The sequence below is a fragment of the Syzygium oleosum genome, unplaced genomic scaffold, assembly GCF_021117445.2.
Source record: "Syzygium oleosum isolate NSW1041296 unplaced genomic scaffold, Sole_v2.1 Sole_v2.05, whole genome shotgun sequence".
In the NCBI taxonomy this organism is placed as follows: domain Eukaryota; kingdom Viridiplantae; phylum Streptophyta; class Magnoliopsida; order Myrtales; family Myrtaceae; genus Syzygium; species Syzygium oleosum.
The window spans coordinates 12,366,485-12,379,200 of NW_026607489.1; the positions used below are offsets into that span (position 1 = coordinate 12,366,485).

A 12,716-nucleotide genomic window follows, 5' to 3' on the forward strand; every position below is an offset into this window, starting at 1 on the left:
AAAACCAAACTTTCAGAAGGGTTCAAAACAAACCTACAAGATGCAAATCACCAAAAGAATATCGGCGTAAGAACAAGCTAATCTCGCTTGTGTTCTCTGTTCGATTCTCTGGTGTTTTTTTCTACTGTCGGGATTTATTCAGCAAGTCCAAGAAGAAGATCTCTTAATCACTGGCTTCATCTGCTTGTCCTCTTCCAGGGAAATCATTCCCAAGTGCGAAGGATCCTCCAGCATCATCTTCGCTACCAAATATCCTGCTATAGACCATGATTGGTACTTTCTTGCTTGCTTGCCAACATATCTACCCGTTTTACCATCATAAAACAGAGATGCTACTGAAGACCCATCTAAGTGCATCATTTTGTAAATGACTTTTAATGGGTAGTTTCTCCAACTAAACTACCCATTTACAACCCACTACCCAGAAAGCAGCAAATGCAGGAGGAAAACGGCGAATTTGACCAACCCATGTCGAGAATCGCACGAAACAGACGCTATCGAAGCACCGAAACATGCGAAAGAGGAATTCACACGAAATAGAGATGCGACTGAAACACGCGAGGAATTCATGCAGCATAACATCCAAAGCCCAGCAAAGTGCGTGGGTTTCTTCGCACACGTACACCCCCACATTCAGGCGAAACGAAGCCACACCCCGCAGAAAATCGAGAGAGCAGCAAATGCAAAGGACAACCGGCTAGAGAGAGATAGCGAGAGAGCAGACCTGGCAGTCGCAATGGAAGAGACGGAGACGGAGACCGGCGGACCCGACGGAGACGGAGACCGGGCGATGGAGACGGAGACGGTGAGAGTCGGAGAGGAGAGAGTATCGGAGATTGAGACTTGAGAGGCGTCGACCAAGAGTGACTGAGTGAGCTTGTGTTGTGAGAGAGTATCCTGATTTAGGGTTTTGAATTTTTTAAATTAAAAATTAAAAATATTATATTATATATATTATACCGGTCCGGTCCGGGTGGGCGGGTGGGCGGTTCCACACCCGGAACCGGGAACCGGACCGGTACCCACCGGTTCCAAAAAATTGGAACCGGGAACCGGACCGAAACCCTTAGAACCCACCGGTCCTGGTCCGGTTTCGGGCGGTCCTGGGCGGGTTGGGCGGGTACCGGGTTTTTTGCACACCCCTATTCTAAATCAAACCTGAAGCTTTTTCACCACCCATGAGGTGACAGCACCGGGCTAGTCTCGAAGTTCACATCATCCATCTACTGATCGTCGAGTGTTGCAGACTCACCTTCTCTGAGGGATGAACCTTGACTCTTTAAACCTTGAATGTCTGATCCAAGCTTGCACCGTAAACCAGCAAGCCCTTCACTGTGGCCTTCCTCTCCGGAGTTGCCGCTAAGCTATTCACTGGTCCATGATGTCCGTCCATGACCGCAATTCCCTTCCTCTCTCCTCCAAACCCTGATGGTCGCGTCTTTGGAGCCACTGAATATCAAATCTGCTACGGTAGCTAAGCAGAGAACAGCGAAATGGTGACCCTGCAGGAAACCTCCGTGGTTGAACCTTCGCGAGGTCTTTTCCTTCTCCCAGAAGTTGATGAGCCCATCGGACGAACTAAAGTAGAGGATGCACGTGCTCGGCAATGAAGACAATGCCAAGGAATTAACCGGCGAGAGTTGGAACTTTAGTGTCGTGGTGAGGATATGTGAGCTCTCGCCGAAAACCCTCCTCCATATCTTCACCGAACCATCTGAGGTGCAGGTGAAGACAACCATCTTCTTGGTCGATCGCGATTGCGTGAGCCACAAACGAATCAACACACCGGTTTTCCAGGATTTTCCACGCTTTGGCTGTTTTGTCCCACGATCCAGTGTCCAAGAGCTTCTCTTCGTGGTTGTAAGCTTAGACATGAGGCGTAGTCTTTATGTTTCTGATTCGAACTCTTCCTTGGAAACATGCAAAACGAGTTCTTGGGGGGTAACGTGGCAATTTTCTTCGGCCGAAAGTTGTCTGTGGCCGAAACACCCAATACACGAACTCTGTAGTCCTCTTGTGCAGTGATCAAGATCCTCCCATAAGCTAAGATTGCCCAAACCTCTCCTGAGCTAACTTTGATGTAACCCACTTCGGCGCAATCTGGGCGCCTCCATGCGTGGATCCTACAACTCTTGGTTCCCGTGAATATGAAGTCTTTAGATAATGCGAGAGAAATGATGCTGCCTTCATGGTGGTGGCTACGAAATGAGCGAATGAGCGATATCGCCCACAGTATCTCGGGGCTGATAGGCCGTACCAGGATTGATGTTGCAGAAGCAGTAGAGATTCTAGCAGCGGGAAACTGAATGTTGTCACGTTCCCTCGAACTTCGTTGGTTAAGGACACAGAGGCTTCTCGACTTTGTTTGCTTCTTCATCGATGTAGCTCCATAGCGTCGTTTTTTCGTGGAAGTCCATACCAGTATAGAACAGGAAGGATAATTTCAAACCCGAAAACTCTGTGAGATTTCTTTCCAGGATTGAGTTCAGTTGGAGCTCTCGGAATAGTTGGCTTAGGCATCTAGGGAACTTCAACTGTTAGTGCACCTTCTTCAATGTCGTAAACAAACGTCAACTTTTGTTCATCTCTCTCTCTCTCTGTCCCTCTCTTATTTTCTGCCCGTGGGTTGGGGGGTCATTGGATATTCTGTTTGATAAACAAAGTATGTTTTATACTTCTGTAGATTTAAGTTATCATGTGAAGAAGCATTATAATTTGCTCAAGCAATGCTGATTGCAAGCGGTCAAGATTATTTCAACACAAGATCCGGGAAAGGTAAATGAAAAACTCAAGAAAGCAGATAATAAGCAAAATCACCAACAAATCGAATTGTAGGCAACCAACGGACAGATCTTTGGGTTTTGGCTGAAAGTTGAAACATTGAAGTGGAAAGGTGTGCATGAATGCAGCAATCTTAAGGGCCAATAAATTGGTAATGGCTTCATTTTTACCGACTTTCCTCTAATCAAATAATGGTGTAACCTACCACTTATTTACAAGGGAAATAGTTAGTACACAGCTAGATCAGGGGGCCAACTCTAGTGTCTCTAGTTTCACTTCATTTTCGGACATGGACAGCAACCAAAACACTCATTCAGAGGGAAGAGAGACAGTTGAGTGAGATGCACTCTTTTTTCCCCCTTTTTTCTTTGAAAGTAATGCTGTTACACAGCATATGGTTCGACCTCTTCGCACTACTTTGACAGCCACCGGATGATGAACAATTCCTTTCACTGCTTGTCAGCATCAAAATCTGGGGATGAATACCATCAGTTCAAGTTCATATTTCCTCAAGATCTCTGTTTGTCCCAATGTTTCTGCATGTACTTGTTAAGATAACTCATGCAAGCATCATCCTGTAATCACTAAAACAGAGACAATACTTTGCTCAACGGTCTCTTGAAAGGACAGGACATGTTTTCTTGTGATGACATGGACAGATCAGCAAGTGTCTTCTGGTAAGCAATGATGTGATGATACCAACGAACAAGCAACATAAGGGACTGAGGTGGTTTGTGGTTCATAAATAAGAGGAGATGGGTACACTAGTTTGTGAATACTGCTGAAATGTGGAAGTCTAGTAAGCGCGAAAGTTACAAGTTATAGAAAAAGTAATACATCGGACGATTGGAAATGAAGTTGGAACGATCGAATTGCATGATACTACAAAGCACGAGGACACTGATCCCTTCCTCAAATGAATTTTAGTCTCAGAAGATGATTGATGGCAGTCTAAGAGTGATCGGTTACAGGGTAAGTTAGTTCCCATCCAGGAATCGGAAACTGAATTGGACAAGGTCGGTTCCCAGTATATGGAACCATGAATCGACTGTGGCCACCATGGAACCGGACTAGCCGGTCTCGGTCCGGTTCTCGGGTTGTCCCTAGAACCGGCGAACCGGCGGTGTTTTTTTGTCAAAAATGTTTTATTTTCTTTGTCAAAAGTTCCTAAATATATTGAAAGTTATTTTAGTGTAGGATGAAATTACTATCATAGGGATGTCACTTGTAAAATAAGAGATTATTCCCAAAATAATTTATACTTTTTGCCTTTGCTGAATAAAAAAACTAATATACTTTGTGTCGATTCCGCTGAATCGGTCTATTTTCTCCCAAGGAACCAGGAATAGGACTGATTTTTGCAAGAAGCACCTAAAACTGGCTGATTCGGTCCGGTCTAGTCTGGTTCTTGGATTGGATCGGGACTGATTCATTTGGGGGATCAAAAGTGTGGGTTGTTTGAAGAAGTTAGCTAAAAGCCCAATGAGAAGGGAACCAAGTTGCCCTAAGTTTGTGGTTCACCTGTAAACGAGTTACTAAACAGTTTGTCTATAGTAAATCTTGTGCTTTAAGACATCGTGTAAGATATATAAAACTGGACGTCACGATTTGGACATTCATCCATATCCATAAGATTAATGATTATACTATAGTCAACTTTGTATTCTTTTGCTCAAAACAAAGCTCGTAGCTTAGAAAACCTTGTGAAGTTTTGATGGGTCGTCATCAAGAATGCGTTCATGCCCAACCCCACTATAGGTCACGCTCTCATGAAAAAGGATGTTGTCCCAGACAAATGCATGTGAGTGGTTCCGGTGAATCCCAATGCCTGGAATACATATCCTAAATTATCGTATATGTTGATTATGGATTTCAAATTTAAGATTAACGTTGGCGTCTCTATATCTAATACATACCTAGGCTCCACCTATATTATTAATTGAACGATTACAGTGTATCATCACCTTTAATGGCCACGACTTGCTGCTACAATCCATTGACCACATCTTATATTTAGACACACGAAAAATATGAAACATCAATAAAGTAAAAGTCCCAATCATAAAATGGAAGTTTAGACTAGTAGTTCCGGATTATACACTCATCATCAGACGCCATGGAATATCATAGGATCACGCAAAGACATAGATCAAGAAAAGTACAAAAACTTGTTAAGTTCTAGGTTTCTGGAGCCTTCTCGTCAAAACAAGTTTTCCAATTTTTGGAATCTAAAACTTACCCTGCATATTTTGAAATCTGGAACTTGACAAGTTCCAACTGGTCCTGTTTTCTGGAACTTAGAACCATGCTTATCCCTAGTATTTTACGTCGATTGAGTGAATATTTTGCTGTCACTCATAAAAAAAATTTCCCCAAATTAATGCCCAAGAGCGGGATGAAGTTCTCCTTAAAAAAAGCAGCTCCTTATTGCCTTTGCAATTGATATGCTTCCTCCAAACTCAGTGTTACGACCGGTGATTTGAAAATACTAGGAAAGAGCTCAAATAAAATCATCTTATTCTTGATCAGTGGATTAAGCTTATCACACTATTAAAAACATGTGTGGCCAGCCAGCCAGCCACTGACTTTACCTAGAGTTTTGTGTAGTCTATATCATTCCTCAAATTACTCTACGACCCACTATCTATGTCCTAATTAATCCCAAAAGACATTCCCATTTTCGTAAGAAGTACGTAGAGAGATAGAAGAAGGGCCAAGCAAATAATTCAAACCTCAATCATCGATTTGAAAAACCTAACGTAAGGTTAAAGCTAAAACCATGGCGAGGACATAATTGAAAAAAAGCTCATGATCATCGTATGTCTTTTGCGGAGAGCTGGTCTGCTTTGAATGCCGAAACAAGCCAAGATAATCTTCAAGATTCCTCCCTACCCGATCGGCGATCTCTTACTAAGCCCGCCGAATCCCTCGCATTTGATCTTGATCCCATTTTAATATAAGTGGAAACCAGGAAGAAAGGGTTGGTACCAAAGAACGGATTATTGTATAGAATGACGAGTTAGTACGATAAAAACAAACCCCACGAAATTATGAACGTGACCTAGCAATCCTATCCACTCAATTCAAACATCAAGGACACACGCAATTCCATCGTGATTTATATGCTAATCTATGGTCGGTGCATTATGTGGACCAAACTCGCTCTCTTGCTCCTATCACCATCTCTTCTTTAGTATTCTTTTCCTTTTTTTTTCTCTTTAAACTTTTCCCTCTTCACTCACGACCCCATCAACGTTTTTGTGCCAAGTGTTTGGCCGGTCACATGGGAGAATCATTGATGAGCTTCGCGACAGTTCCATAAAAGCATGTCGAGGACAGCGAGGATAATGTGCATAGCAATATTCAAGCCGAAAATATAAAAAAATGAAAAGAGAAAAATGAGTGTGGGCTGAAATTTGGATATGCATGGACATGTACGTATGGGCATATTCCCTTTATCCACTTATTATACGCTATTCAAAAGCATAGGATTATGCAGAAACTCGTACTCCACTCATTAAAGCTTGTTTTATGCTCATTAATACACCATATGTGCTCAACGTGGTATATATATGTGGCCTGGAGAATGACTTTTTTGTGATATCTGAGGCAATCAGCTTTCACCTCCTTCCTTTCTTGTTCATCTCACTCTCTCTTCTTTGATCTAGCTCTCTCTTCACACTAGTAGGAAATATGGCAGGGATTGCTTTTGGACGCTTCGATGATTCGTTCAGCTTAGGCTCCATCAAGGCCTACTTGGCGGAGTTCATCTCCACCTTGCTCTTTGTGTTTGCTGGTGTTGGCTCAGCCATTGCTTATGGTCAGTCACACTTGACCTTCTTCCAAAAGCTTTACTAACCCTCGTTTCTTCCATTTAAAGTTCCTTTTCTTACTTGGACTTGAAACGCCAAATTTAGCTATGGCAATTACAAGGACAAGATACCCTAAAGAGAAAACGACCCAGTTGGAAAAACATTAAAAAAAGATGTGCACAACAAGCAAGTGACCTTCTGGTTTTTTCTTGTTCTTGAGTTGAAAATAACATGTTGTGTTTTGGATTCTGTTGCTACAGGTAAGTTGACATCAGATGCTGCTCTTGATCCATCTGGGCTCGTGGCGATAGCAGTTTGCCATGGGTTTGCACTCTTTGTTGCAGTGGCAGTGGGTGCAAATATCTCTGGTGGCCATGTCAATCCGGCGGTCACTTTCGGACTGGCTCTGGGTGGCCAGATCACCATCCTCACCGGCATCTTCTACTGGATTGCCCAGCTTGTTGGCTCCATTGTTGCTTGCTTCCTCCTCAAAGTCGTCACTGGAGGACTGGTAATTATGACGTCTGATCTTGGAGTTTTTTTCCCAAGTTCTGATCATATATATATTTCACTACGATATAGTTTGGACTTGTAAAATTAACCTAATGAAAGTGCATTTAACAGGTTGTGTCGGGAACAATATCCCTAAACTAGGCAGAGTCTTATTAATTTTGAGATTATTGGGTTTGATAACTTATTCACATGTCATATTAAATAAATTATCTCGTGTTGTATAGTTTTCTTTTTTTCATGTTTATATTTGTGTGCTTTATGAGGGAGTTCTTCTCGGAACCAATAATCATGAAAGCAGATTGTGCAAGCAGACTTGCTTGTACCGTTTCTTTCTTTAAGATGAACTTTCACTGTTCTCTGTAAAGCCAAAAATGTACCCTTTATAGGACAGAGCAAGCCTATGATTCATATTCGGTTTAATTAATTTGTTTTTCTACACTTGCTTTAAATTATTTTGCAGGCAGTCCCTGTTCACAGTCTTGCAGCTGGAGTTGGAGCAATCGAAGGGGTGGTCATGGAGATCATAATCACCTTTGCATTGGTCTACACTGTCTATGCCACAGCAGCTGACCCAAAGAAGGGCTCACTGGGAATAATCGCCCCCCTTGCGATTGGCTTCATCGTCGGCGCCAACATCTTGGCCGCCGGCCCGTTCTCCGGCGGTTCCATGAACCCGGCCCGTTCCTTTGGGCCTGCTGTGGTTAGTGGAGACTTCCACGACAACTGGATCTACTGGGTCGGGCCCCTCATCGGAGGTGGCCTGGCGGGGCTCATCTACGGAAACGTGTTCATGCACTCGGACCACGCACCTCTTACCAATGAGTTCTAAGTTAATCAAACCATGTGTGTGCTCACAATCCTTTTGTTCTTGCAATAAAAGAGAGAGGAGCAGATTCTGCTGCTCTTTCTTTTCTTTTCTTTTCTTTTCTTTCTTTGTATTCAGTTTTTCTCTGATTTTGTTGTTGTAAAGCCTTGTGTGGTGGTCCATTGTGTTATCAAGAAAATGAATGAAGTTGGTGAGTCGTTGAAAAAATGTGCTTCTTTTTGTGACTTGCTTTTTGATTTCCTTTTGCTTGTGATAATGGTGGGTGAGCCCATCTGGGAGATAATGGCTTCACATGGTTTGGACGCATGCTAATTATTGATGGAGTGGACAGCTTTTTGCATCTAGGATGCTCCTAGTCTCTTGCTATGTGACCTTTTTTTTTCCCTTTGCCATTCTCACCGAAAATGCCATTATGAGATACTAGGACGATTCTTTACCTTGGAGTGAACATTGATCCACTAGAAGTAAAAATGGAGGAGCATCTGTCCTGATAATACAAGATGTAGTTTGGTCATACTTGGTGAAGATTTTATCAGATCATTATTCATCTCACTTGTCCTACAACAGTAAAGACATAAATGGCAGGACAATTAAGCTTATACAAGATTGTCCTATTCGCACTTCCCCTTGTTAGTTCACACATTGGAGAAGCGAATATGTCTTAGTTGAACATTTCGTTAATCCCCTTTATTCGGGGAAGAAGTTCTGCTGATTAGATTAACTAGTTTCCAGATTATGTACGACGTATAATCAAAATCGTCACCTTTTCTTTTTACCCATTGCTGATAAACCTTTAACAGACTTGTGAACCCAAATCATATAAACTGCAACAGAAAATTCATTTTAATACAATAGATTGTGAGGAACTATCTGATAGTCTTATAAAAAAAAGAATCGAGCCTGTCCATTCACAATGCCATACATACAAAATGTGTATCATAAAGACTACGAAGGCAACACTTTCTCATATTTCCATTCATGAGCCTTCCACTCAGGCAATTGTTGTATGACGACCTACAAGAGATAGAAAGAGGACCAAATTTGTTCATATGGAGATCTGGGAAAAGAGTAGTTAATAAGACAGTGAAACTTTCGAAAGTCTCTAATTGTTGAAATATAAGGAAAGACATGTTTACCAGCCCTCTAGAATCTGGTTTACCAACTGTTGTTTGACATGCAAGCCTATAATTTTTCGGCTTCTGCAGAAAATCCATGACATTAAGCATCAGAACAACGATCAAATCAGAAAATTCATCTGATAATTACATTTAATCCACCAAAACAAGACAGACAACTCATAGTCTCTTAAGAATTCATGGATGCTTCTCTCTAGCCTCATTGAACAGGACGTAACACTTGAAATAAAGTCTCATTAAGCATAGAAATAGTTGCTACTCCTAGTACATAAGTTGGAAAAACAATGAAGAACGAGGGAGATGCTTATTGCATTTTTGGATTCATGTTCATTAGAGGCTCAAAAGCTGGAATTCCTGCGATTTGTGATTTGAGCACTACAGCTGGTGCCATGTAGCCACAATGAATTAGTTGATGCAGATTGTAAATGCTGCTTTAGCAAGTTGCTTATCTAAACTATCGGAACACATACTGCTTACCTTTTTAAGTTTTTCCTTCTCTTTGTCCGTGAGAGGGTTCAGTAGCTCTTTTCCTTGAACAACCTAACATGAGAACCCAAAATTCATCGTCAAGAATTCTGTTTCCTCATCACCTTAAATGAGTCACTTGAATCGTGCGAAACGGGCACATATCCATTAGGCTTTTGTTGATCTAATTTTGAAAGTAAGCACCGTTAGGCAGGTGACGATTGCAGAGAACTAGTTCACTTCCTCAAACTCCATCTCACCAAGGAGACTAATTGAATGGGAAGCTAGGCCAAACAATTTATGGATTAGTTAACATTAGGACCAGATCCAAGCATCTACAAGGCATTACAGCACGAAATGTATTAGTATTGATATTTCATTCGACCCTGTTTGGTTTTTACTTCTTATAGTTCACTAGTCTATACAATCAAGTAACTTTCTGTGAGCAAACTCCAACCCATAAAACTGTTTTCAGAAACCATAACCTGAGAATAAAAGTGCGAAGAAAAAGCTGACCTCAACCATACAAGTTGCACAAGTCCCTCCCCCAGCACAATTCAACAAAGGTCTAGCCTGAAGATCATCACAGAACACCCACATCAGATCAGTCCAGAGACGAACACAAAAAAAAAAGCTGGAACGTCTGCCAGAAATGATTCAGTCATGCTTACATAGGGACCATACAACTCAATGTTGGAATCCAACATGATGTCCCTCAGTTTTTGCCCGCCACACGCCGTGCGGAGATGAACGTCCGGAGTCCCATCCGGAAGCAAAACCGACTGACAAAGTTCGCACCGGAATACATTCAACCTCAAACGGCCAATCTCAAGTTCTCAACTTTAACAAAATAAATCACCTCAGAAAATGTGGGTCTTTCCAATTTCCTTTTTCCTTTTGGGAACTTACACTGACAAATGCAAAGTTCACGTGCGGCGGCTCCTCCGGAGCTGCAGCTTCAGAGTCGCTCTCGGGGACGGTTCCAACTGCTCTGATCCTGCTGCTTCTTGAGAAGCTCGTTTGGCTCCTGAAAGGTGTGAGGTGGCCTCGGGGAGTGCGCGAGCGATGGTTGAAGCTGGGAGTGAGTGACAAAGAAGCTAAACGGGATGAGCTCAATTGGACACTGCCCATTTCCTGAAGAAGAACGAAGGCATTCTCCCATTGTTCAGGGTCTTGCTTGATATTTGCGTGGAGATTGGTTTTGGGTTTTGTGGTGACGATACTTCTTGGCCTTATCCAATGCAAGAAACCTGGGGATACGAGGAAATAACAATCTGGTTTCTACATTTGACCCCGACTATGTTCTAGTTAAAGTTTTACTGGTCAATGGTAGAATTAGGCATACAAACACAACAAAATAGAAAGTAAAAAGGTTTCAAAGAGAAATCGAAACACCGATTTACTCTTAAGTTAAGGTTACATCCAACAAATTTTATTATAATTAGCACATCCAACCTCTCTCTGTTACAACACTTAATTATAATAGAAAGAGATTATATATACTCAGTAACTATTTATGAGCATAAGCCCACACTACCAGTAAGATACGGGCCCAAATTATAAGAGTCCTCTGACGTCGTAAACCCCTGTAATGGTTTCTCCATTGGTATCGTGGTGGAGTTTACGACGACGGGCTCGTCCATCTAACAATTGGTACTTTGTTAGTGCCTTAGTCAAAACATTCCTATAATAGGTGAGATGGCTTGTAAGCCAACTCTTTATCTTTTTGGTAATCGAGGTGTCCAGAGCCGAACTTCTGTACCTCAACTATTCCTTGGGGAGACTAAGACAAAGAACCCACCACCATGGCCCCCATTTAAATCACAAGTGCTCAACTGGGGAATCGAACCTGGGACCAGTGCGCCTAACCACACAATCTCAAGTACGCCCCTCTTTATCTTTTTGTGCCCGTAAAAGAGTTAAAAAAGTTTTACAATCTGAATTTCGACTCCATTTAAATGCTCGAAACTCGAAAGGTATTTTAACAGCTTTTGAGCTCCAGCAATTCGAGATTCAAGAAGTTTGAGTTTGACTATTATTTTCATCGGTTCTAGCTTGATTTGTTAGATACATAACCGAGGTCCTTACTTCACTACCCCCGTGGATAAGTTTGTTAAAATGAACAATATTCGGCTTCGATCAAGACGGAATTATCTAACTTCAACTTTTGCCAACAAACTACTAACATTTTAATTGAGGAGAATCACGTATCTTAAAAGACTAACTTCATTTATAAAAATTCAATAGAAATGTAAATGTTTTAATTCATGCAATCAACTCCTGGACTTTTTACTTAAGATTATAATCGAGTATCAAATCATATTGAAAAAATTGCAACTTCAGGCCTCATGTAGGCGACTTTCGAATGTCATATAAGTAATTTTTTAGATATGTTATTAACTGTGTTGTTTTTTTTTTTTTATAAAGGGGTAGGATTTGATTGTAATTCCTTTTCCTATATTTTATCGTAAGAACTTATTTGGACTAAGTACAAAGCACACGCCATATTGTCTTAACTTCCAAGTATTATTTAGGCGTGTGAATTTTGAGTCCCCAGCAATCAATTACAGCCTTAGCTGGGGACTTGGAGTAAAAAATATTTGTCAAAATAAAAATCTTATAAAATCGCATCAATTTATCAGGAAATGATGCGTCTTGCTATTTTATTCTTTGACCCGGACCGGTCTGGTCAGTGGGTTCATCCGGTTAGGTCTAGGCTTATCGGTGAAAAAAATGACATAAATAGTCTCTGAATTTTGTCCCAACATGCAATGTGATCCATAAACTTTAGCCCAATATGTAATTTGATATCTAAACTTTTAATTTGTTCAATATGAATCATAAACTTTTGGTACATGTTCAAACTAGTCCTGGGCTATATGGAAATGTTTGATGATATTTTTTCATTTAATTTAAGAAAAATATTGAACAACGCTTAATTTGAATATATATCAAAGTTCAGGGACCGTATTATATATTGAGCTAAAATTTAAGGATCACGTTCAAAAAAAATGAAAAGTTCATAAATCACGTTCCACGGTTATCAAAGGTCATGGAACATTTCTGTCCTGCTCCCCTTCTAGGTTGATCCCCGGACCGGGGCCCGCACGTTGGACCGGTTCCCGCTAACGTGCGCGCGGGCGGTCGTGGCCGGTTCGGGATTTCCCAGCTCCAAACGTGGTC

At 41.4% G+C, this 12,716-nt stretch overlaps 2 protein-coding genes and 1 pseudogene across 2 annotated transcripts; 1 reads left to right on the forward strand and 2 right to left on the reverse strand.

Moving 5' to 3' along the window:
* Positions 1-1,152: 1,152 nt before the first annotated feature.
* LOC115678487 (protein JINGUBANG-like) lies at positions 1,153-2,582 on the reverse strand (annotated as a pseudogene).
* A 3,763-nt stretch (positions 2,583-6,345) lies between these two features.
* LOC115678368 (aquaporin TIP2-1) lies at positions 6,346-8,272 on the forward strand. The gene is made up of 3 exons (XM_030601742.2): positions 6,346-6,601; positions 6,854-7,104; positions 7,567-8,272. The coding sequence occupies exons 1-3, from the start codon at positions 6,475-6,477 to the stop codon at positions 7,933-7,935; spliced, it is 747 nt and encodes a 248-aa protein (XP_030457602.1). The 5' UTR covers positions 6,346-6,474; the 3' UTR covers positions 7,936-8,272.
* Positions 8,273-8,731: 459 nt separating this feature from the next.
* On the reverse strand, positions 8,732-10,777 carry LOC115678369 (photosynthetic NDH subunit of subcomplex B 3, chloroplastic). The gene is made up of 6 exons (XM_030601743.2): positions 10,443-10,777; positions 10,205-10,315; positions 10,050-10,106; positions 9,546-9,608; positions 9,069-9,131; positions 8,732-8,946 (listed from the first exon to the last, which is right to left on the reverse strand). Exons 1-6 carry the CDS (start codon positions 10,662-10,664, stop codon positions 8,878-8,880), a joined length of 585 nt encoding a protein of 194 aa, XP_030457603.1. The 5' UTR covers positions 10,665-10,777; the 3' UTR covers positions 8,732-8,877.
* Positions 10,778-12,716: the final 1,939 nt, after the last annotated feature.